The sequence below is a fragment of the Octopus sinensis genome, linkage group LG11, assembly GCF_006345805.1.
Source record: "Octopus sinensis linkage group LG11, ASM634580v1, whole genome shotgun sequence".
In the NCBI taxonomy this organism is placed as follows: domain Eukaryota; kingdom Metazoa; phylum Mollusca; class Cephalopoda; order Octopoda; family Octopodidae; genus Octopus; species Octopus sinensis.
In genome coordinates this window covers 32211870-32236433 of record NC_043007.1, presented here as the reverse complement: position 1 = coordinate 32236433, position 24564 = coordinate 32211870, and the positions used below count along the sequence as shown (strand labels likewise).

The 24564-nt window shown below is 39.6% G+C and overlaps 2 protein-coding genes across 15 annotated transcripts in view; both read right to left on the bottom strand.

The window, feature by feature from the left end:
- LOC115217388 (cap-specific mRNA (nucleoside-2'-O-)-methyltransferase 1) overlaps window positions 1-8117 on the bottom strand; it is a 28908-nt gene extending 20791 nt beyond the window's left edge. The window contains exons 1-5 of one of the 5 annotated variants that reach the window (XM_036507336.1): window positions 7963-8117; window positions 5257-5475; window positions 3313-3415; window positions 2123-2337; window positions 861-954 (exon numbers count right to left, since the gene is read on the bottom strand). In XM_036507336.1, coding sequence (XP_036363229.1) covers window positions 861-954; window positions 2123-2337; window positions 3313-3382 — 379 coding nt within the window. In that variant the 5' untranslated portion in view covers window positions 3383-3415; window positions 5257-5475; window positions 7963-8117. The remainder of the gene's footprint in view (window positions 1-860; window positions 955-2122; window positions 2338-3312; window positions 3416-5256; window positions 5476-7962) is intronic. The other 4 variants (XM_029787064.2, XM_036507334.1, XM_036507335.1 and 1 more) reach the window with 4 other exon arrangements.
- Window positions 8118-17292: 9175 nt separating this feature from the next.
- LOC115217352 (pneumococcal serine-rich repeat protein) overlaps window positions 17293-24564 on the bottom strand; it is a 54931-nt gene continuing 47659 nt past the window's right edge. For 6 of the 10 annotated variants that reach the window (XM_036507329.1, XM_036507326.1, XM_036507327.1 and 3 more), the window contains 3 exons: window positions 21698-21909; window positions 19120-19184; window positions 17293-17426 (listed from right to left, as the gene is read on the bottom strand). In XM_036507329.1, coding sequence (XP_036363222.1) covers window positions 19154-19184; window positions 21698-21909 — 243 coding nt within the window. In that variant the 3' untranslated portion in view covers window positions 17293-17426; window positions 19120-19153. Of the gene's footprint in view, window positions 17427-19119; window positions 19185-21697; window positions 21910-24564 lie in introns of those variants that run through there. The other 4 variants (XM_036507332.1, XM_029787019.2, XM_036507331.1 and 1 more) reach the window with 3 other exon arrangements.

The following is a 24564-nucleotide window of genomic DNA, read 5'->3' as shown; positions in this document are numbered from 1 at the left end:
ATCATCATCATCATCGTTTAATGTCTGCTTTCCATGCTAGCATGGGTTGGACTTTTTGACTGAGGGCTGGCAAACCAGATAACTGCACCAGGCTCCAATCTTGATCTGGCAGAGTTTCTTCAGCTGGATGCCCTTCCTAATGCCAACCACTCTGAGAGTGTAGTAGGTGCTTTTTACGTGCTACCGGCACAGGGGCCAGTCAGGCAGTACTGGCAATGACCTCGCTCAAATCCTTTTACACATGCCACTGGCACAGGTGCCAGTAAGGTGACATTGGTAACAATCACACTTGAATGGTGTCCTTCTACGTGCCACCAGCACGGAAGCCAGTTGACTGCTCTGGCAACGATCATGCTCAGATGGTGTTCTTGGAAGCCTACTAGCACGGGCACAAGTGCCAGTAAGGCGACACTAGTAATGATCACACTCGAATGGTGCCCTTTTATGTGCCACTGGCATGGAAGCCGGTTAGCCGCTCTGTCAACGATCACACTCGTATGGTGCTCTTTGCACCCCGCTAGCATGGATGCTAGTCGTCGAATTTGATTTTGATTTCGATGTATAAAAGAAAAGAAGGAATACCTTTGATTACAAATCTGTTTGATTAGAGTTGACAGGCCAACCAACCAACCAACCAACCAACCAGCCAGCCAGCCAACCAGCCAGCCAGCCAGCCAGCCGACCAGCCAGCCAGCCAACCAACCAGCCAGCCAGCCAGCCAGCCAGCCAACCAGCCAGCCAGCCAACCAACCAGCCAGCCAACAAAGTAATTAGAGGTTTTATAGTGACACCAGCTGTAGAGAGTAAATTGTACTTATGATGCCCAACTGATTAGGATTTTATGAAAATCACTGACTGACCTTTCACTTCTGAATTTAAATCCAATGTGCCATGCTTTTCGAATACTCCATAGGAATTCATTTGACTGTAACCGAGATTTCTGTTTAGTTTTTTCTAAAGAAATAGAAAATTGATTATTTAGAATTTCCAATTTCAGTGAGATAAATAAAAAAACAAAGTGTAAGATAAGACATTCTTCAACTTCTAAAATTGTAAAAGAAAGAAAAAAGAAATGCTGTAAAGAAAACACTGGAAGACAAGTGACAGGCTTTGCCAGTGAAGGGCAAAATGAGGCCCACGGGACTTATTTGGAATGGCATGTCTAATAAAAGAATTACCATGGATTTTTTAGTAGTGCAGAACACCTAATGATAAAAGTGCTTGCATCTGCCTGAGGTGCACAGGGATCAGGAATTGAAATCCTTTCACTTGGAAGTATGCTTTTCAGGAATGGAAACTGGATTTCAAGACAACTGTAGCATATTCAGCGCCAGTCCTCATCCTACAGACTTTAGCAAAAACCAAACATTTTCAATAATTTCAAAATTAGGCATAAGGAAGCCTACAAAAGTTTGGGGTCACTTCAATCAGTTTAACTGACTCCAGTACTTTACTGGTACTTTATTTTACCAATCCTGGAAGGATGAAAGGAAATGTCAGCGCAAACAGTATTGAGGTGGTCAAGTATGACCATCGAACGTTGAGCCTCACAGAGGCAATGACAAAGGTCTGTGTGAGTTCATGGCTGTTTCCTGCACCAACTTTACATAGCAGCCCCAGCCCATCCAAAGTACCTTGGATCACAGGACGACCTGCTGTGCTTACCTTGGATCGTGCTTGAGTCAAGTACATCAACATCAAAATAAAAATCAAATGGCAATTGTAGTTGTGATACCTGTGCCGGTAGCACGTAAAAAGCACCATCTGAACATGGCCAATGTCAGTGCCACCATGACTGGCTTCTGTGCCAGTGGCATGTAAAAAGCACCCACTACATTCACAGAGTGGTTGGCATTAGGAAGAGCATCAAGCTGTAGAAACACTGCCAGATCAGACTGGATCCTGGTGCAGCCTCCTGGCTTCCCAGACCCCAGTCGAACCGTCCAACCCATGCTAGCATGGAAAGCGGACGTTAAATGATGATGATGATGATAACGAAAAAGATTTGCATATGTCTGAACTACACGGTGGCCAGGAATAGAAAAACCTTCCAGTTGAAAATATGCAAGGTACTTTGTCCAATGTTCAAAAGGTTCTCTTGAATAATAAATCAGTTACTTACTTCCGTGCTATCTGTCAAGGAACTTGGTTTTGTACGAGGTGTTCTTGGAACCTTTGTTGATCTGTTAGCTTCTTCATCATCTGAAGTCTCCAGTTTTCTATTCCGAGAGAAGAAAGGAACATAGCTATCACCTCTGCCCTCATCATTGCTGTCACTGAGGGCGCTGCTTTCATGACCTGCACTGAGGCTAAACTGATCTGCATCGCTTTCAGAGTCTGCAAGGTGAAAGAAAATCATTCATTCTATGAACCATTCTGTGGATATGAAACCCGTATGTTGAGTTTTGTTAGGTAGATTCAATGGATAAGTGATTAAGAGGTTGTGACATTCATGCCTTTTCCATGGATGTTTTAAGACTTAACTGGGTTCTATATGAAACATAAAATTAGGCTATGGGCTTGATTTTATCAACAATTTTGCATTATTTTATAACACTGAGCTCTTATTTGCTTTGAGTGTCGCTGGCTGAGTTTTTAGAGTACTGGGTAATGAGTTAAGAGAGTTGACAGTTCAAATACGGCAACCGATACTGTATTGTGTTTGTTACCAAGATAGTCAGTTGCCTCAGTCCACCTAGCTGTAAACAGGCAGACCAAGGCAGCTGATCATTAATTATGAGACTTTAAATGATGATGATGATGATGATGATGATGAAGTGGCTGCTTTGTCCCATGTTTCCTTCCATTATTTCTAACACTAAATAATAAGGAAAGACTTCCACCCGTCCCCCACCCAATTTTCTCCCAAATTTGTTAATTTAAAAAATTTTTTCCCAAAAATTGCTGGCTTTGTGCCAAAAATTGAAATCAGCATTTGGTTTGATTTTGTAATTACTATTATAAAATAAAAAATAAATGCGCCTTTTATAAAGCCTAGCCAAGCTCATGGGCCTGATTTCCCGGTTTCTATGGCGTATGTGTTCCCCAGCTGGATGGGACGCCAGTCCAACACTCACCTCTGTGAGGCCTGCTTGAAAGGAACTCAGCCACCTCGCCTCCGTGAGGCCCAACACTCAAAAGGAACCAAGACAGGAGTGTGTTTAATAAATCAGCTTGATCTGATTTGGAAGGCTAATTAACCATCCAACAAAGTAATTAGGGGTTTTACAGTGACATCAGCTGTAAGGAGTAAAATAAAAACATACTTATGATCCCCAATTGATTAAGATTTTGTGAAAATTACTGACTGACCTTTTACTTCCGAATTTAAATCCAATATGCCATACTTTTTGAATCCTTCATAGGAATCTGAAGCACTCATTTGACTGTAACTGATATTTCTGTTTTGTTTTTTCTAAAGAAACAGAAAATTGATTATTTAGAATTTCTCAATTTCCAGTGAGGCAAAAAATGTGGAAGATAAGGCATACTTTATCTCCCAAAATGGTAAAAAAAAAAATTATAAATAAAATGAAATACATAGGATAGAATAGAATTATCTGAGAAATTATCTCAAACTAAAATAGTTGAATGGAGCGTAAAAAGTGTTTTCTTAATTCCTTTAATTCCGTGTGTCCCTTTGGGCGCCAACAAGAGATCATGTCACAATTTTTGACAAGGGATTGTAGTTGTCCCCCTTTAAAAATATATTCATGACTAATCAATTAATGATTTCCTGTAGACACATTTTGATTGCAATTACTAATTCCTATAAGTAAACCTTCATTTACGGACACTCTTTAACTATTTTGACTTTAACCAAGCTGTGTCCAGTCTCTTCTACAGCTGTAATGGTCCCTGCTTATTCGACATGGTTAGACCACAAGACTCTGTAAGGAGCATAGAGCTGGTTTCTCAGTTTCTCTGGCATATACATTCCTCCCTGGATAGGACGCCAGTCCATTGCATAATTACTCGTTTTTACCAGCTGAATGGACTGAAGTGTTTCATTCAAGAACACAAGGCACTGCCCAGTCCAGGGATAAAAACCACAATCTTACAGCCATGAGTCTAACACCCTAACTCACCAAGCCACGAATCTCCACCCCTTTCAACATTCTCACTGCTTACTTATTCTTCTTATCTAAAACCAGTCACTGCTTTCTATCTTGTCTCATTCCTACCAAATATCAAAAAGATTCTGCAAAGTACTGGATGACAAGGCAGAGCCCTTTGAATAAAAAATCTACATATGAGCTCCCATGCCGTTCTGTTTCCATGATTTTATCCTAGAAGGCTTGGGTTTGGTTTTAGGCTATGGTAGAAGACATTCCCCCAAGTTGCTGTGCAGCCTTGCCTGGGTTTGGAACATTTTATCTTAATATGTTGGGGTTTTTTTTTGTTTTTTTTGTTATGTAGACTTATTCCCTGTTCACTCCCTGGGCATATTCTATGTACTGTTCATGCAGTTCTGGTTAGTATTTGTGATGAGTTGTAGTCTACCTGAACACTGTATACAATAAGTTCATGCTTATATCTGCATTTCAAATTTTACCCACGATTCCTGCCATGCCATGTTCTCGATATTCTTTTAATATCCTCAGAAGATTGAAGAATTATCTATTCAACATGATGGGACAAGATCATCTAAAACATTTGGCTCTGGTTTCTCTGCAAATGCAACTTTATGTCAAGATGTTGGCAACATTGTCAGCATATTTAGCTTCCAGATGACAAAGAAGAAGAAATCTCTTCTGAGCTTGTTTCATTTCTTCCCTGATGTGTAAAATATCAAAAATGTCATCAAATATTGTCATTTCATAATCAAAATTTTCACTTATGTACCAGCATTGCAGTTTTAGCTTAATTACAATATTAATTAGTCTAATCAACTTTGTCTTTGAGTGTTTTGGGGCAATATTAAAAATTTGGGGGCAAAAAGTATGGTCTTTGCCCTACTCCTCAAAAACTTCTCCCCATATGTGTACGAATACCACAGTTACTTAGTGCCCTTTCCACATATTTCTTTCCTTTGTATGTACTTTTGCCCATTCAGAGAGTACATTGAGTACACAGTGACCATCCAAAGACTGACATTTTCATTCTTGCTTTTACCTTTTCAAAAGATTTCCTCACAATATCCTGAATTTAACTAAAGAATCTCTGAGAGACGAAAGTATAGCTGCCTCCTTGTAAACAACAGCAAGGCATTTTGTCCAATGTTCAATTAATTCTGTTAAATTAAAAACCAAATACTTACTCCAGCATTATTAGCCACGGGACTTGTTTTTGTACGAGGTGTTCTTGGAACCTTTGTTGGTCTGTTTGATCCTTCATCATCTGAAGTTTCCAATTTTCTCTTCTGTGAGAAGAAAGGAACATAGCTGTCACCTCTGCCCTCATCATTGCTGTCACTGAGGGCGCTGCTTTCATGACCTGCACCAAGATTAAACTGATCTGCATCGCTTTCAGAATCTGGAAGGTAAAAGGAAGTCATTTATTTAACAAATCACATTGTAGATATGAAACCTGTTAATTACCTTTGTAGAGTTCACTGAATAAATAATTAAGAACGAATATTGTCCACTATAGCCCCGAGTCGACCGAAGCTTTGTGATTGAATTCGGTAGGTGGAAGTTCCTGCCGTGTGTGTATGTGTGTGTGTAGGTGCTCAGTGCCTCTCCGAAAGAGAGAGAGGGTTGTGACTTAACTGGGTTCTATACGAAAAATAAAATTAGGCTATGGGCTTGATTTTATCAACAATTTTGCATTACTTTATAACACTGAACTCTTATTTGCTTTAAGTGTAGATGACTGAAATGACAGGTACCAAGTCAAATGATCAGTTGCCTCAGTCCACTAGTTGTAAACAGGAACTGTGTAAGTAGAAGCAGCATTGTAAAAATGTTATTCTACAACCCAAGGTCAGTGCTGGCTGAGCAGATACAGAACAGTAGTTTGTTAGATTGCAACGTTCAATTCACTTCCTGTCTGTCTATAAAAGCCTATTTAATATCTCGCCTTAAGAGAAGAGTCCCCACTTGTCTTAATCAACCATGAGACTGGATCCAATCACAGATTCCGGTTACAGGCTGTTGGTGTACCATGAGGAAAGGATCAAAGATCATTCTCAAGCCATAGGATCGTAAGGCCAGTTTCCTGGATGATTCTGTGGTGTATATATTCCCCACTTGGATAGGACACCAATCGGTCATAGAATTACTCCTTTTTTCCACCTGAGTGGACTGGACCAATCTGAAATAAAGTGTTTTGCGCCAGAACACGACACATCGCCCAGTCCAGGGATTGAAACCACAATCTTATGATCACGAGTGCAACAGCCAAATCACTAAGACACCTGCATCCACAGGTGTGTCATGAATGATATATAATAGCCTATTCTTCCTTAAAACTCGTCGTTATGCACAAGCATCCACTACTGAGGGGACATTTTCCATAACCATGGGTGATTCCCATCAATATGTGAGACAGACATTAGTCAGCTTGGTTCGGAGAGAAACTTAATATCAAATAACAAGTCTATCATAATTCCATTCATACTGAAGATGTTTTACGAAATGTTTTACGAGATCGAATCCAATGGTTGATTGGAACTTTACATATGTTATCAGCCCAAGAAAAAAACAAATGGTAAATTTAACCGCAACAAAACCTGAACTGAAAATATAAGGGACCATAAATTAAACACTTCATGGTTTGTTCGATCATCAAACAACGCTAAAAACTGTAACAGTCTCGCAGTTAAACCTTTCGTTGCTAAAAATCTGTCAAAATACAATACTTTGTTGCTGTTACTTTAGAAAATAGGAAATAATTTAGTAAAATAAGTTTGTCAATATGAAACAGACATCTAGAATATATATTAACATGGTATTTTGATGGGGAGTTTTGACTTAGATCGCTGTGTGTCTGTATAAATACATGAAACCCGACAAATTTCCTGAGTTAAAATTTCCAGCAACCAAACATTTTTCGATCCAAATTAAAACGAGAATAATGTAAATGCGTATTTAACAATGAAACCATTACAGAAAGAACACTTTCACTTTCTATAGATCTATAAAAAGTATAATTAATTCATTAGTAAATTATTCATTTATTATTTTTTTTAATGATTTTTCTTTTTGAAAATTTTAATTATCCTGTTTCTTTTTTTAAAATTTCAGATTTCTCTGCCCTATTTATTGTTTGCTTATGTTCCGATAACGATAAGGTTTTCTTTATACGGGGTGAGGGTTGTTATACACACACACACACACATATATATATATACATATATATTATTGAAATGTACGATTAAAAGAGTCGGCATGTAATAGCTTATCAATTAAGGTTTAAATTAATTACTCCACGTAAACAAACAACCGAAACCAAGACATTAAAAGACAAGCAGGTGCTACTATATAACCCCGTTGCTTCTGGATAGTTTGTTTTCCTGGCTTCGGGTTCCGAAATGCTTTTCATGTTTGTCACTTTTAGCTGTGTTGTTACAACCCAATCTCTCAAATAAGTAAAACCTTGCAAAGCAAAACCCCTTAGAGATCCCATCTTGTGTGTATATATTGTCCCTTTCGATGGAACTTCTTTTCCGAAAGGCATGTGTCCATGGCTCGGTAACATAACATTGAGGACAACATTTGAAGTCTACATCGATCCTTACAGATTACCTGATGTATTTATTTGCCTGATTACCTCAGAAATCTTTCCATTCCTGTTTAAATCATGCATCATTGAATCGTTATTCACCTCGTATGCATCATACGAAGGGTTTTTATTAGAGTTAACCTGACATGAACAGAAAATAACCAATTCAGGAAATAACAACAAGAGAAGTGACAAGCAATGAGAAGATATTAGAGAAGCACGGGCGATAAGTCGCGACACGAAATATCCAAGACCCGTGGCTGGTAGGAATAGCCAATAATCAGAACTTATACACACCCGAAAGCCTTTCAACTTTCTCAAAAGACATTTTCAAATGCGTCAAAGTGTTTCTAAGAGATCCGTCGCCAAGACATCGTCTTCGCCATCCGAAGACCAAATCGTTTTCTCTCGCAGTTGTCTCCCTTCCACACTTCCTCTTGGCTCCACTCGCAACGGGCACTCACCAAAAACCACTTAAGTCCCCCGCCTCACTCTAAGCAATTTCAGAAAATACCCATGCCTAAATTTAGCTCTCGATTCTATCAAAACAAGACGGGCTGTGATTTTATTATTTTTTAAATTTTACTTCACTCTTGTGATAGACAGCATTTGTATATTTTGGCCACTTAGGTATTAACCGCTTACCAAAGCACTAAAGTCCTCCTCTAGCAATTTCAGAAAATACCCATGCCTAAACTTAGCTCTCGATTCTATAAAAACAAAACCTGTTGGGTATTACTAGCGAACAGTGGTCCTGGTGCGCGCACACGCGCATCCGCGCTAGCTAGTCGTAAGTGGTCGATCTTAAATAATTTTTTTAACTAAGTAAATAAATTATTTTTATAAACAAACTAGGGTTAGGGTTAAAGGTTAAAAAATTAGGCTTAGGGTTAAGAAGTCGTAGGATCGACTACTTACGACTAGCTAGCGCGAGTGCGCGCTCCGGGACCATTGTTCGCTAGTACCGACGGGTTGTTATTTTATTTTTAAAATTTTACTTCCCTCTTGTCATAGACAGCATTTGTATATTTTGACCGCTTAGGTATTGACTTATTTCTACGAATTGAGATGATTTCACATAGTTTGAATTGACTCGTTTTCCTCTGTGTTTATTAATACAGCGTAAAATAAACTAAATTTCCTCCACTTCTTATTCTTTCTTGGAACAGACACTTGATTTCAAATTCCATTATCAACTGTTTGAAACATACAAGCATTTTGGGGTCAAGTACGGAACGTAAAAGTTTATCAAAAGTTAAGTTTTCAATCTCTTAGATAGAAACCAAATATACGAGGGTATAAATATACTTCTATGCTTGTCAGTTGTTTAAATCGTTATTATTGTTCGTGAGCTTTCGTCCTAAGACCCGTTTGTGCTATGCCCCTAGTAAATAAAAACTGGTTCTATGATTTTAAAAAAATAGATGTCTTTGTGTGCAAGTATGAGAAAAATGTTACAAGTGAAACGAAACAGTTTCAACTAGCTGTCAAAATTTGCACGGTGTTCAAATCATATATACATCTCAGGAAATAGAAACGGGCGGCAAATTCCAGTATTTCACATTGCAGTTGTCCTTCAGACTCTCTACTAAAAGAAGTATTCAAACAGTATGCGCCACTTGCCATTGCAGATAATTCTATAAACGGAATTCTTTCAGAGAAAACTTTCACATTTTCTGTTTTGTTCCCAACTCCATATTGCACACGCTCTTCGATTCCTTTCCAAAACACTCTTTACCCGTCTACACTGATGATCTTGTCAGATACACACTAGCGTGCGAAAATTATACAAATTTTTTTGCCGAACCGCTAAGTTACAGGGACATAAACACTCCGGCATCGGTTGTCAAGCGATGTTGGGGGGACAAACACAGACACACAAACATACACACATATATATACGTATATACGGCGTAATGGGCTTCTTTCAGTTTCCGTCCACCAAATCCACTCACAAGGCTTTGGTCGACCCGAGGCTATAGTAGAAGACACTTGCCCAAGATACCACGCAGTGGGACTGAACCCAGAACCTAGGAGAAAATATCTGAAAATATCCTTCAATAGGAACATGACACCATAGTCTCTTTCTTTTAAAAGTACACAGTTATAAACACTACATGTATCAAAGCAGTAGCATAGCTGGGGATGGGGGGCAACGCAGGGGCTGCTCTGGGTTGGCACACATTCAAATTATCCTACTGTATCAAAAAAACAACATTATAACTCACTCTCTTTTGTTATGAACAAAACAAAATTCTCAAAATTATCACAAATGTTAGGCCTCACTAGTGTTTAGGACAGTGGTTTTCAACCAGGGTTCCGCAAGAAGTTACAAAACTGCTAAAATCGGCAGTCTCCTGTGCAGATATGTGTGCATAAGACTATTAAATTATTGCACAGGGGTTCCTCGAGCCAGTGGAATGTTTCCTTGGGGTTCCACTCCAGCAAAAAGTTTGAAAAGCACTGGTTTAGGATATTGCACTGATAATCAGAAAATGATGGTCTTGATTCCTGGCCTGAGAATTGCATTGTGTTCTTGTTACAAGTTATTCCTGTCCACTCAGCCATGAATGAGTAACCTTGCAATGGACTGGCCATCTGTTCAAGGGTAATGTTGTGGTCTTGGCCACTTATATGCCATGAAAACTGGGTAGATGGCCTTAAAAGCAGTCATGGTGGGGCCATGCAAAAGCATCCATGTGGAGTCACATAAAAGTGTCCATGTGGTACCATGTAAAAGTGCTTGTATGGTGTCATGTAAAAGCATTGAGCACACTCTGTAAAGTGGTTGGTGCTAGGAAGGGCATCCAGCTGTAGAAAACTATGCCAAAGCAGACTGGAGTCTGGTGTAGCTTCCCCCAGCCGTACCAGCTCTGGTCAAACTGTCCAACCCATGCCAGAATGGGCAACGGATGCTAAATGATGCTGATGATGATGACGATACAAAATTACATTAATCTTTTCAACTCTAGGTACAAGGCCTGAAATTTTGGGGAAGGGAGAACCAGTCGATTAGATTGGCCCCAGTACACAACTGGTACTTAATTTATCAATCCCGAAAGGATGAAAGGCAAAGTTGACCTTGTGGAATTTGAACTTGGAACATAAAGACAGACGAAATACCTATTTCTTTACTACCCACAAGGGGCTAAACAGAGAGGACAAACGGATGAAGTCGATTATATCGACACCAGTGCGTAACTGGTACTTATTTAATCGACCCTGAAAGGATGAAAGGCAAAGTCGACCTCGGCGAAATTTGAACTCAGAATGTAGTGGCAGACAAGATACCACTAAGCATTTTGTTCGGCATGCTAATGTTTCTGCCAACTCGCCGCCTTACAAAATTACATTAATAAAATATAATTAACGACTAATTTATATATATAATGGCGAGACTTTTGGCATTATGTTGTTTTTGAGAAGAAGACTCATCAAGCTGAGCAAAATTGCAGTCGAGGCAAATACTGGTGTCATGCAAATGGCACCCATTCTGGTGGCACATAAAAGCACCCATTACACTCTTGGAGTGTTTGGTGTTAGGAAAGGCATCCAGCAGTAGAAAAACCTGCCAAATCAGACTAGGGTCTGGTTCAGATGTCCAGCTTAGCAGCCCCTGTCAAACAGTCCAACCCATGCCAGCATGGACAACAGACATTAAATGATAATGATGATGATGATATATATATGTGTGTATATGTATATATGTATAAGATGGCAAAATCGTTAGATCACCAAACAAAGCTCTTGGTGGCATTTCGTCTGTTTTTACATTCTGAGTTCAAAGTTGACTTTGCCTTTCATCCTTTTGGAGTCACTGAAATAAATACCAATAAGTTGGTACTTCGTTGATGTAATCGAATAGCTCCCTCCCCCCAAATTTCAGGCCTTGTGCCTACTGGAGAAAGAAGAAACCATACCAAAGATGGTGTGTGGCCTGGTGTTTAGAGTGTTGTATTCATGATTGCAAGGTTGTGGTTTCAGTTCCTGGATTGGACCCAAGTGCTGTGTCCTTGAGCAAAACACTTCATTTCACACACTGGTCCAGTTCACCCAGCTAGCAAGTGTGAGTAACTCGGTGATGGATTGGTGTCCCATCCAGGTGGGGAATGTATACACTTCAGAATCCAGGAAACTGGCTTTATGATCCTATGGCTTGAGAAGGACCTTATGATCATAAGATTGTAGTTTCAATCCCTGGACTGTTCTTGCACAAAATACTTCATTTCTCGTTGGTTCTGTCCACTCAGGTGGCAAAATGGAGTAATTCTGTTATGGATTGGTGTCCTGTCCAGGTGAGGAATATGTACACCATAGAATCCAAGAATCCAGCCTTATTCTATGACTTTAGAAGAATCTTTGATCTTTTTCTCGTGGCACACCTGCAGCCTGTAATCAAAAACTGTTATTGGATCCAATCACATGGTTGATCAAGACAAGCAGGACTCTGGTTTGAGGCTAGATATTAAATAGGCTTTTATAGACAGACAGGAAGTGAATTGAACTCTTTTACTTGTTTCAGTCATGTGACTGCGGCCATGCTGGAGCACCACCTTTTGTTGAGCAAATTGATCCCAGGACTTATTCTTTGTAAGCCTAGTACTTATTCTATCAGTCTCTTTTGCCGAACCGCTAAGTTACGGGGATGTAAGCACACCAGCATCAGTTGTCAAGCGATGTTGGGGGACAAACACACACACATATATATATATATACATACACATGTATATGATGGGCTTCTTTCAGTTTCCATCTACCAAATCCACTCACAAGGCTTTGGTCGGCCCAAGGCCATAGCAGAAGACACTTGCCCAAGGTGCCATGCAGTGGGACTGAACCTGGAATCATGTGGTTGGTAAGCAAGTTACTTACCACACAGCCACTCCTATGCCTAACAAACTACTTTTCTCTATCTGCTCAGTCAGTGCTGACCTTGGGTTATATAATAACAATTTTATAATGCTGCCTCTATTTACTCACCTGTGAGTTCTTCTTATCGCATGGTAACCTGCTTACAACTAAGTGGACTGAGGCAGCTGACCATTTATCAGTCCATTCAGCAGTAAATGAATTCTAGCAATAGATGGGAGGTTAACCCTGCCACATGTTAACCATGCAGTGTCCAGTTAAGTAGGAGCATGTAGTAATCTCATTCCCTTCTTGTACACCATGAAAACCAGGTTAGACTCCATTCTTATGAGTCCTGGGGCTCATGAAAGGCTCGGGTCTAAGTCTTACACATCAGTCTTTGTATATTTCTTTGTTTTAGTTTCTCTCTGGAAAAAAATGCCCTCTGCTTGAAAATAAGCAGAAGCCAGGGTCAACGGTGGTTCCAGAAATTCAGAGCCGGAAACTACAGACTAGATGACCTTTGTCCTGGAAGATCTGTAGAGCTTGACAAGGATGTCCTGCAAAACCTGGCAGAACAAAATCCCATCGTAACTGTTGAGGAACTAGGGGAGAAGCTTGGATTTGATCATTCAACCAGTCATTGACACCTGCACTTGAAAAAAAATGACCATCTTTTGTTTCATGGCGAAAGGTGTTCTTTCACCAGGATAATGCTTGGCTATATACAGCGAAGATGACATTCCAAAGGCCGGAGCAGTTTGAATGGGAAATGATGCCCCACCCACCATATTCACCGGACATTACCCCATCTGATTATCATTTATTCCACAGTCTTCGAAATCATTTGGACAGCAAAAATACGAATTCTGTAGAAGAGGTCAGAACAATACTGGAGGAGTATTGTTCGTCACGGACAAGTGAATCTTGGAAGAGGGGCTTTGCAAGTCCGCCAGATAGATGGAAGAGCATTGTAGAAAATGAAGGAGAGTATGTTTTAGATTAAAAAAAGATCTTTATCTTAATTTTGGAAAATTAAAAGAAGTATAAAAAAAATGCATTATTTATGGGATGACCCAATATATAGTCATTTAATGTCCACTATACCGGGGGGGGGGAGCACTCCGTCGGTAACGACGATGAGGGTTCCGGTTGATCCGATCAACGGAACACCCTGCTCGTGAAATTAACGTGTAAGTGGCTGAGCACTCCACAGACACGTGTACCCTTAATGTAGTTCTCGGGGATATTCAGCGTGACACAGAGAGTGACAAGGCCGGCCCCTTGAAATACAGGTACAACAGAAACAGGAAGTAAGAGTGAGAGAAAGTTGTGGTGAAAGAGTACAGCAGGGATCACCACCATCCCCTGCCGGAGCCTCGTGGAGCTTTAGGTGTTTTCGCTCAATAAACACTCACCACGCCCGGTCTGGGAATCGAAACCGCGATCGTATGACTGCTGCCCTAACCACTGGGCCATTGCACCTCCACACGCCCACTATACCATACCATTATGGGTGAGACAGAATTTGTCAAAGCAGATTTTCCACAGCTGGATGCCTTGCCAGGACAAGAACACACACACACACGTGATGAGATTCTATAATACTCTTTTACAAAATAGTTTCTTGTAAAGAAAATTAGGAGTGGCTGTGTGGTAAGTAGCTTACTTACTAGCCACATAGTTCCAGGTTCAGTCCCACTGCGTGGCACCTTGGGCATGTGTCTTCTACTATAGCCTCGGGCTGACCAAAGCCTTGTGAGTAAGTTTGGTAGATGGAAACTGAAAGAAGCCTGTAGTATATATATATGTGTGTCTGTATTTGTCCCCCCAACATCGCTTGACAATCGATGCTGGTGTGTTTATGTCCTCGTAACTTAGCGGTTCAGCAAAAGAGACCAATAAGTACCAGGCTTACAAAGAATAAGTCCTGGGTCGATTTGCTTGACTAAAGGCAGTACTCCAGCATGGCCGCAGTCAAATGACTGAAACAAGTAAAAGAGTACGTGTAACTTCAGGGAAAACTATCTCTTACATTTTTGTAATATTTTGACTATTTTTTTTCATAATACTTCTTCAATAGAACGAATATGAAAATCCATTGCATATTTTGCAGTAGGAATGCAACAAACGTGCAACAGGTCATTGCACAAACAAATGTGCAACAGAAATCACAAATAGGGATTCCTATTGATTTCTTTTCATGTGACTTCATGCAATGAGGTTTTAAAATGTTGACCTGACTGTTCCCTAAACATGTTGAGGTTCACATGTAGCTCTTTGTGACGTTCAGTCATGCAATTACTCTCTACTCTTTTACTTGTTTCAGTCATTTGACTGCGGCCATGCTGGAGCACCGCCTTTAGTCGAGCAAATCGACCCCAGGACTTATTCTATCGGTCTCTTTTTGCCGAACCGCTAAGTGACGGGGACGTAAACACACCAGCATCGGTTGTCAAGCAATGCTAGGGGGACAAACACACACACACATATATATATACGACAGGCTTTTTTCAGTTTCCATCTACCAAATCCACTCACAAAGCATTGGTCGGCCCAGGGCTATAGCAGAAGACACCTGCCCAAGATGCCACGTAGTGGGACTGAACCCGGAACCATGTGGTTGGTTAGCAAGCTACTTACCACACAGCCACTCCTGCGTGCAGAAATAGTTGAATGTTGGGTCAAATATTTTAGTGAACTCTCTGCATTTCAAATCCAAATCCTGTCAGGGTTGATGTTTCTTTTCCATTTATTGTGGTGAAGGCGATAAAATATGTACTAGAAACTCACTGCCATCACAAAGTCCAGTCCTTGTTGTGGTGGCTAATGTACCTGAATGACCCTGAGAGCTATGTCAGCAGGTGCAAGCACCTTGTAGGGCCTGCTATGCTGGATAAGCCAAAGGATAGAGGCCAGGCAAATATGTACCACCTCTTCCCAGAGGTAAGAATAGGTTTGTGTAGGGCTGCCGACCCTTCCTAGTAAAAAGGCAAAGTTACAAAAGCATTGATGACGATTTCAGACCTCCAAGACCTGGGAGAGGAAGGCCTTAAAAGAGAGTCTGGTGTTTAGAATAATGGAGAAAAGTTGTGAAGCAGCCAACTGGAATTAATCTGTGTTTCCAACAACTACCTTCTCCAATCCCTCAAGTCCCTTTCTCTCTCCACTGACCACCAGTATGGTTTCTGTAGAGTCTCATCCACTGGAGATCTGCTCGGTTACAAATGGTCTTTTGCTCTTGAGAAATTTTGGTGAAAACAATTTTATTATTCTGCAATGTTTGTGACTCAGTTTAGTATGAAAATCTCCTGGCAGGATTGTCCACTAAGGACTTCATCAGATTCTAGTAATTTCTGTTGGAAGTTTCTTTTCAAAATTTACCAGTGCCAAACACTCACCATCACATCTGGCATGTCCCAAGGATGGCTATGTCACTCACACTTTGACCTGCTTGCAGTCGTCTCCAACAATGTTCACTGTTATACATCTCACTCCACCCTTTGCTATGCTTCCTTAATCTCTGTACATAGGCACCATCTACATCCATTCTATATGCTGTATTACTTCCATGGACAGCTCTCAAAAACATTCTGCATCGAGGGCAACAAACTGCTCTCCTTCAACAGCAATGGAAATACAATCTCTGCAAATCAATTGAGGAAATAAGCTTTCCATCGCTCCAATAATCATGGACGATATACAGTTAAAACCCCTCACTTATGATCTCATAATCATAACCTCAAATCACCCAAATGGTTCACATAAGCTAGCCTTGTACAAAGGTCATTGTTTACAGCACTAGGGAAAATTCTCTCACCTGAACAAACTTGTTAGCTTTTACCCAAATTCTTGGATGTGAAGCAGATGGAACCATGCATCACAAATTGCCACCAAAGCTGTAGCTTCTTCTATTCCTTGGTCAACTTATGATCTCACAATCATAATGCAGCAAAAACTGCCATCGTCAAAGACACAGAAATGCTTCATCTCTGAACAGTTGTTGTGCTGCTCTCACATCCACACACACAAATGGCCGATTCTACGCATGCATCTTAGGCTTCATTTAGAAGATTTTAACAAAGTAGGCGCAGGAGTGGCTGTGTGGTAAGTAGCTTGCTTACCAACCACATCTTATGAGTGAATTTGGTAGCTGGAAACTGTGTGGAAGCCTGTTATATGTGTGTGTGTGTCTTTGTCCTTGTATTTGATTCCACCCCCACTGTAATTACTTAACAACCGCTGTTGGTTTGTTTGCATCTTCATAACTTAGCAGTGCAGCAAAAGACACCAATAGAATAATTTGAATAATAAATTAGTGTTGGCGTTGATCTGTTCAACAAAAACCTTTCAAGGTGGTGCTCCAACATGGCCAGAATTGAACGAGTGAAACAAACAATAAAAGATGTACTTTTCTAAGAGATATGGTTGGCTGAAGGCTAGAGTAGAAGACACTTGCCCAAGGAGCCGTGACGTGGAATTGAAACCAAGACCACTCGATTGCAAAGTGACCCCTGACCAAGCATGCACCTACTGGTTTAAGTTAAAGCATTGGAACTTTATTTTAGGGTGAATCTGTGTTAAATTGAATTGTTTGGTTTTTCTTCTTCAAAAGAGATTATCAAATAGATATTTTCATTTATCACGAACTAAGAAAAAGAGAATCTTTATTTATATAAAGAGTATTTTAAAAACAATTTTCAGTTTTAGGACATAAAATAGATTTTTAGAAATTATATTTTAATAAAAAAAAAAAAAAAATAATAATTAAAAAAAAAATAATGTGGTATGTTTTATTAATTTTTAGTGATAATGAATTTTTCCAGTACAAGTGTCAGAATTAATTTAATGAATAGTCATGAGGAAAAGTAGCAATCCATGGAGGTACGACGATGATCTGTGAGTAATGACATCTGGAAGAAAACAAACATAAGCAAAATTTTAGGACATTTATTATAACAACAACAACAACAACAACAACAATATGTATATATGAGACCTATTGAGTCAAGTACATCATCATCAAAAATCAAATGGAAATTGTAGTTGTGATCCCTGTGCCGGTGGCACGGAAAATGCACCACCCGTACGTGGCCGATGCCAGTGCCACCTTGACTGGCTTCCGTGCCAGTGGCATGTAAAAAGCACCCACTACACTCACGGAGTGGTTGGCGTTAGGAAGGGCATCCAGCTGCAGAAACACTGCCAGATCAGACTGGAGCCTGGTGCAGCCTCCTGGCTTCCCAGACCCCAGTCGAACCGTCCAACCCATGCTAGCATGGAAAACGGATGTTAAACGATGATGATGATGATGATATATATATCAGTAGGAAATGAAGCCTGCAATGGACCGGTGTCCCGTCCAGGTGGGAAATTTCTACGCCACTGAAACCGGGAAACCGGCCCTTATAAGCCTGGTATGGCTTGAGAAGGAACATTTAGTGGAGGCACATAGCCTAGTGGTTAGAGCAGCGAACTCGCGGTTGAGGGATCGCAGGTTCGAATCTCAGACCGGGCGATGTGTGTGTTTATGAGCGAAACATCTAAACTCCACGCGGCTCCGGCAGAAGGTAATGGCAAACTTCTACTGACTCTTTCGCCACAATTTCCTCTCACTCTTTCCTCTTGCAGCTCACCTGCGACAGATTGGCGGCTCATCCAGGTGGGGAAACTATACACCAAGGAAACTGGGAAACCAGCCCTTATGAGCCAGGCATGGCTTGAGAAGGAACAAACAAAACATGAAATGAATAACGGAAATGCAAGTTAACATCATTAACGCCATCGTTATTGTTTAATGACTGTTTTCCAAAGCCAGAATGGACTGGGTGGTTTGACAGAAGTCAAGGAGCCAGTGGACTGTGCCAAATTCCAATCTCTGCTTTGGCATGATTTCTATAGCGGGATGCCCTTAATAATGCCAAACACTTGACAGTATATACCCGGGTGCTTCTTACTTGGCATCAGAACTACTGAGGTTATTAAGTGGCTTGCAAGACAAGATCCCTTGACTGAAGTTAGGTGTTGTAGTGAGGGAAGTGGCTTTGTGCCAAGTGACGAGGGGTTAAGGTGGGAGAGAGAGAAACAGGTGTCTTGCAGCAGAAGAAATACCTGACTAGTCTTTTTGGGGAAGGGAAGATGATGATGATGATGATGGATATATGAAAAAGAAAGATTCAGTGCTGCACAGAAGCATTTCCCCAAGGCGCCATGCAATAGAACTGAACCTAAGATCACATGTTTGAGAAGCCAGGTTCTTAACCACGCAGCCATGCCTGTAACCTAAAACTTTCCAATACGCAATTTGTGAAGAAGTAAAAATCCACAAATCAGTGAAGAAAAGAAATTAAAAGTATTGTGGGAAGAATGTATGAAGAGAGATGACACGAAATGGTTGATGCAGCAGCCAAACAAATTTTGGGGTAGGAAAACTGAAGAAGTTGTGGTAGACATTTGGAGGGGGGAGAGGGTGGGGGTAAAGCCCGAGCAACTGTTTTATGAAGAGGCTTGTCTCCACTAATACAAGATAGGGAGTTTGAATAGAAGTCAAAATGGTGCTAATGAATCGAGGTAAATACTCGTTATTAGTTTAAAGCACATACATACCTGATATAATCTTTATTTCCTACAGTTAGCATTGTCAGCAAATTTTCTGTCTGCGGTAAACTTTTCTGAAAGTTTATAAAATATACACAATTGATAAATATTTAATGAAGTAAAGAAAATGTACAAAGAGGGGCCCTCAAAAAGAGCCTATATATGACCCTTGGTGGTCCTTACAAGATTTTGTCATTAAGATTTATCTGCCATAAATAGGTTATACTTCTACAATACACAAAATATTTTTGTAATCTTTTTAATATAATTCTTCATAATATTTAATTATAAAAATATAATAGAATTTTTAAAGTACTGAATGGCTACAAGGGGATAGGAATCAAAGGGGCTTACAGATAAAAAATGGCTGAGAAGGATTCACTCAAATGAATAACAATACTGATTCAAAAGACATTTTAATTTCATTAACGACAAGGGCTGATGAGATGGGACTAATTTATATCAAACAATTCAACACTTCAAAGCATGTTAGCCAGAACAATTTGGTCTTTTTAAAGGCAGAAAAGTTTTAATAAAAACTGTCAACTTCAATGAAAGTTGATTAAAGAAATAATCTTAATTTATGACAGTTTTGTTGAGGCTGGCAATTGTTTCAAGAAATGAATTATAATTAAATTAAATTAAGTTAACCCTTTCATTACTGTATTTATTTTGAGATGCTCTGTGTTTCTTTCAATTGATTTTAAATATAACAAAGAATTTAGTAAAATAACTTTGTCATCATTAAGCTAGTGTTAGGAACATAAACTGTGACTAAGGTTTGGTGGAAGATTTTGATTCAGAACTTACGAAAACAAGGCATTTGCAGTTTCATTTACTTGTTTCAGTCATTTGACTGCGGCCATGCCGGAGCACTGCCATGAAGAGTTTTAGTCCAACAAATGAACCTCAGGACTTATGTTTTAAAGCCTAGTACTTATTCTATCTGACCATTTTGCCGATTTGTTAAATCATGGGGACGTAAACACGCCAACACCAGTTGTCAAGCCATGATTGGGGAGGGGGGGGGGCAAAAAAAGACACACATACACATATGACGGGCTTCTTTCAGTTTCTGTCTACCATATCCACTCACAAGGCCCAGGGTTATAGTAGAAGACACTTGCCCCAAGTTCCACACAGTGGGACTGAACCCGGAACTATGTGGTTGGGAAGCAAGCCTCTTACCACACAGCCATGTCTGCACTTATATGTGGAGAATTCAAGAAAATACCCCATATCTCAAGTGCACATGTATGGAACAAAGTATACACAATTCCCTAGCAGTTAGGGTTTTAAAAAAAGGCATATACGAGGTGTAGTCAAAAAGTATCCAACCTTTGACCAAAAATCAATATTTAAAAAACCTCACCAATTTGATTTAGTTTCCTTCAAAGTATTCCCCTTGGGAGTCTTCACACTTCTGCCAGCATTCCTGCTACTCCTGGAATCATTTCGGGAAATCACTTTTTGGGATGCTGTAGAGCTGTGCCATCAAGTTTTGCTTAATGTCCTCTGTTGACTCAAATTTTTTTTCTTTTTTGAGCTATGAGAATAACCAAAAGTCATACAGAGCCAAGTATAGGGAGTAGGAAGCCTAACGACCAAGTGTTGCGTTTTGCTTGGCGAGGACTGCTTGGACAACATGGGCGCGTTGTTAAGGTGGAGTTGCCAGTTCTTTGCTGCTTACAGGTTGGGTCGTTTTCACTGCACAACTTTATGAAGGCGACAAAGAACCCCCAGGTAGTATTCTTTGTTAATTGTCTGACCTTGTGGTGCATATCCACTTTGCACAACACCTCTGTAGTGAATAAAACAGATCATCATCAGTTTAACATCTCTGCACACCTGTCTTGCTTCCTTTGGGATAATTGCAACTTTGTTTCAGGATCATAGCCGTACACCTGTGTCTCATTGGCAGTGGTGACAGCAGTCGTGAAGTCTTGATCTTGGTTAGCACACTCCAGCATGTCCTAGAAGATTTACTTTCCATTTTCTTTGGTCAGAATTTAGCTGACACCCTCCTCATGCACAAAACTTCTTTTATAACTGACTGAACCCATTGGTTGATTCCAACTTTGGTAACAATCTCCTCAATAGTCACACACGGTTCTTCATAGACTATTCCTTGAACCTTTGCAATCATTTCATTGTTTCTGCTAGACGATTGTCTGCCACAACATGGCTCACTGTCCACTGAGGTGCACCCGTCTTTCAACTGGTTGTACCACTCCTTTATTTGTGTTTTTCTCATAACATCATCTCCAAAGGTCTCCTGAATCTTCTTGATAGCCTGGGCTTGTGTATCACCAAGGTTTTCGAAGAATTTGATACAATACCTTTGCTCAATGCGCTTATCGCACAGCACACTCTTCACGTCTGTATTCAATGTGTCACTGTGGATGAATGGCACAGCCTATAGACATGAAAATTTTGCGCCAGCTCAGGAAGGACGTAGTCACCTAAAACCCATATGGATTTTGCTTACGCATTATTATTTCATGCAAAAAAAAAAATCAAGGTCGGATACTTTTTGACTACTTTTTGACCAAGCAAAAATAAGAAACGAGAGAGAGAAATAGAGTACCTGATTTTGACTGGTAATGGTGACTGTGCTACAATTGATGAGAGGTGTGCAGGTGATGCTGCAGTTGATGATGGGGTGTTTCTGGGTGATAATAATACAGGCTCCGTTTCTTTACAACTAGTACATTCCCACCGACCTGTTGGAATTGCTTTAAGGCCCACACAAAATGTGTGATAGCCTCTGTCACATCTGTCACAGAACATCATTTTATCCTAGAAGAAAATAATAAAGGAATAATAATAATAATAATGACAATAACAATAATAATGGCTTCAAATTTTGGCACAAGGCCAGCAATTTTAAGAGAAGGGGTAAGTCAAGTACATCGACCCCAGTACTTGACTGGTAATTATTTTATCGACTCTGAAAGGATGAAAGGCAAAGTTTACCTTGGTGATATTTGAATTCAATTGATGATAATAACAACAACAACAACAATAATAATAAATGAAATTTGAATTCATCAAAAGAACATCATCCACTCAAATCCTACGAAGCAGATTATAGCGTAGTACCCTAGATTAGCACTAGAACCCAAAATAAATAAAAGTATTATTAATAGATCTTGTAATTAATATAGTAATAATAACAGTAATTTCTCCAAGATGAAATAAGAATCCAGGTTTGTACTGAATTCTCAAAGAACTAATCTAGAAATTAACTTTAGGTGATACATTTAAGCATTTAAAAGCAAGATGTCTAAATGAACTCAACTCAAGCAGACACCTGAATTCAGATAGGATGTCTACCTTTAATAACACAGAGCTCATGAGCTAAAGAGAAAGCCACTACACGGTTGCTTGATCTGCTAGAAATAGAAACCAGATCTCCCTCAGATCACATCACATTTCACTGTCTTTAAAAAACAGGGCACATTGAATAACATAGTCCTGTGTTCCTTGCACACAGGAAAAAGACATGATGGTCAAGGCCGGAATGTCTTTGATCATAGGCTTGCTCAATTGAGTTGGTCTAGGACTCAGCAACAACAACAGTGTTTTACAGCTGGACTGTCCTGAGCTTATTGATGTTCTAACCACACAACTTCAGTCAGACCAAACAGTTCCTAGTTGACAGAATCTCTCCCATGCACACACACAAACTTGCACTGCGGTTAATTGTTGTTAGATATATCAATTCAAAAGAAAGAAGCATGCATCAACAATGTATATACATATATGTACATGTGTCTGTGCTTATGTATATAAGTTGTTTAAAAGAAACTGCTACAATGAACATGGAGCCACAAATGCTTCCTTATATATTAATAAAACACTCCTAGACAATTGAAAGAAGTGAACAGTCACTGCTTTCTGGCAGTTAAGTTTATTTCAATTAAAATCTAAATAATTAGTATTTATAATACTGCTTTATGTATTACCCACGGTTTCATGTAAACATTTATTTTCTTCTTGTTTTACATTCATTGTTTCTTAAAAAAGAGATACTTTCCTATCCTTGTCTCACGCACACACACAAACACAGTAAGTAACAGATCTCTCTGCTATGTAAATACAGTGTATAAAGATGTTATAATAGAGCTGCTACTGCTGTTAAATAATCCAAAATTGCAATTTAGAAGAATCCTGCAAATGGTGTTTCAATTCCTTATTTGATTTCAATGACCAAAATCTAGCAGTGTCAGATCCAAAGAAGACAAAAGTGTAATAATCAATCATTCCAAATTTTGCTTTTATCAGACTAGGATTAGGCCTATATCCGTATCATATTAACAAATGATATTTCTGAAGTCAACTGATTAACAGAGCAGCAAAAACATACTTTCTGCAATAAACCTACTGTTTGAAATAGAAGACATAATGGAAATTGCTTTGCCTAATTCGTAATTAATCACAACCAGTTCCCCCTGACTAAAACATATTTCATCACAGTGATAACTGATAGTTTGGAGGGCTCAGTCAATGGTTGTTGGTGGTGTGTGCCCTTAAACCAGCTCTATGCTGTGTCCATAGCTAATGCAGTTACATTTCAATGGCCCAGTTCATCTCTGAAGCAGTGTGGTACTGTAATTTATTAGTTTGCAATTTGAAGTTCGACTTCTGTCAAAGATCTATCCCTAATAACCCTAAAGTCTATTCAGAGGAGTCGGGGGGGGGGGATTTCATCAAATAATACTCCAGATTTTTATAGTGTGAAAATGATTTATTAGCTAACAATTGCCAAAAAACATTGGAAAGCTTATTAACAATGTGTGAATTTAATTTTCACCATAATTGCAACAGTTTATTTGATCACCCCCATCTCATGTACACAAAAGGATGAAATGACGAACGGACTTTAGTCAGGAGTTCCTAAATTAAAAGGTCAGGAATATTAACTGACCAAAGACAACAGTCAAGAAATATCTGATCGCAAGTTAGCTGCTTCTACATCACTTCTGTAGTTAGTGAACATCTTTAACTCTGACTTAACTCCCTACAGTAAGATACCTGACCGGTTCTTGCCTCTTGACACCTGGCCTCAATATCAACTCCCCACTAAGTTGAGAGGTCTTGTCTTGCTAGTTTCTTGGTGACTTCCTTAGTACCAGTGCCATGTGCAAAACACCCAGCGCACCCTGGAAAGTGGTTGGTGTTAGGAAGAGCATCTAACCAGAGAAACCATGCCAAAAGTAAATATTAGAATTGGGTGTAATGGTCTGGCTCACCAGTTCCTGTTAAAACAGCCAAGTCATGTAAGCACAGACATTAAATGATGATGATGATTATGATGGTGACAAGTCAACAAATTCAATGTTTATGTTGAAATAAATTTAACACAATACAATACAGACAGTAGACTCTTGCTTCTTTAACTATGTGCACAAAATAATTCTCATACTAATCGCATCTTTTGTAAGACTAATA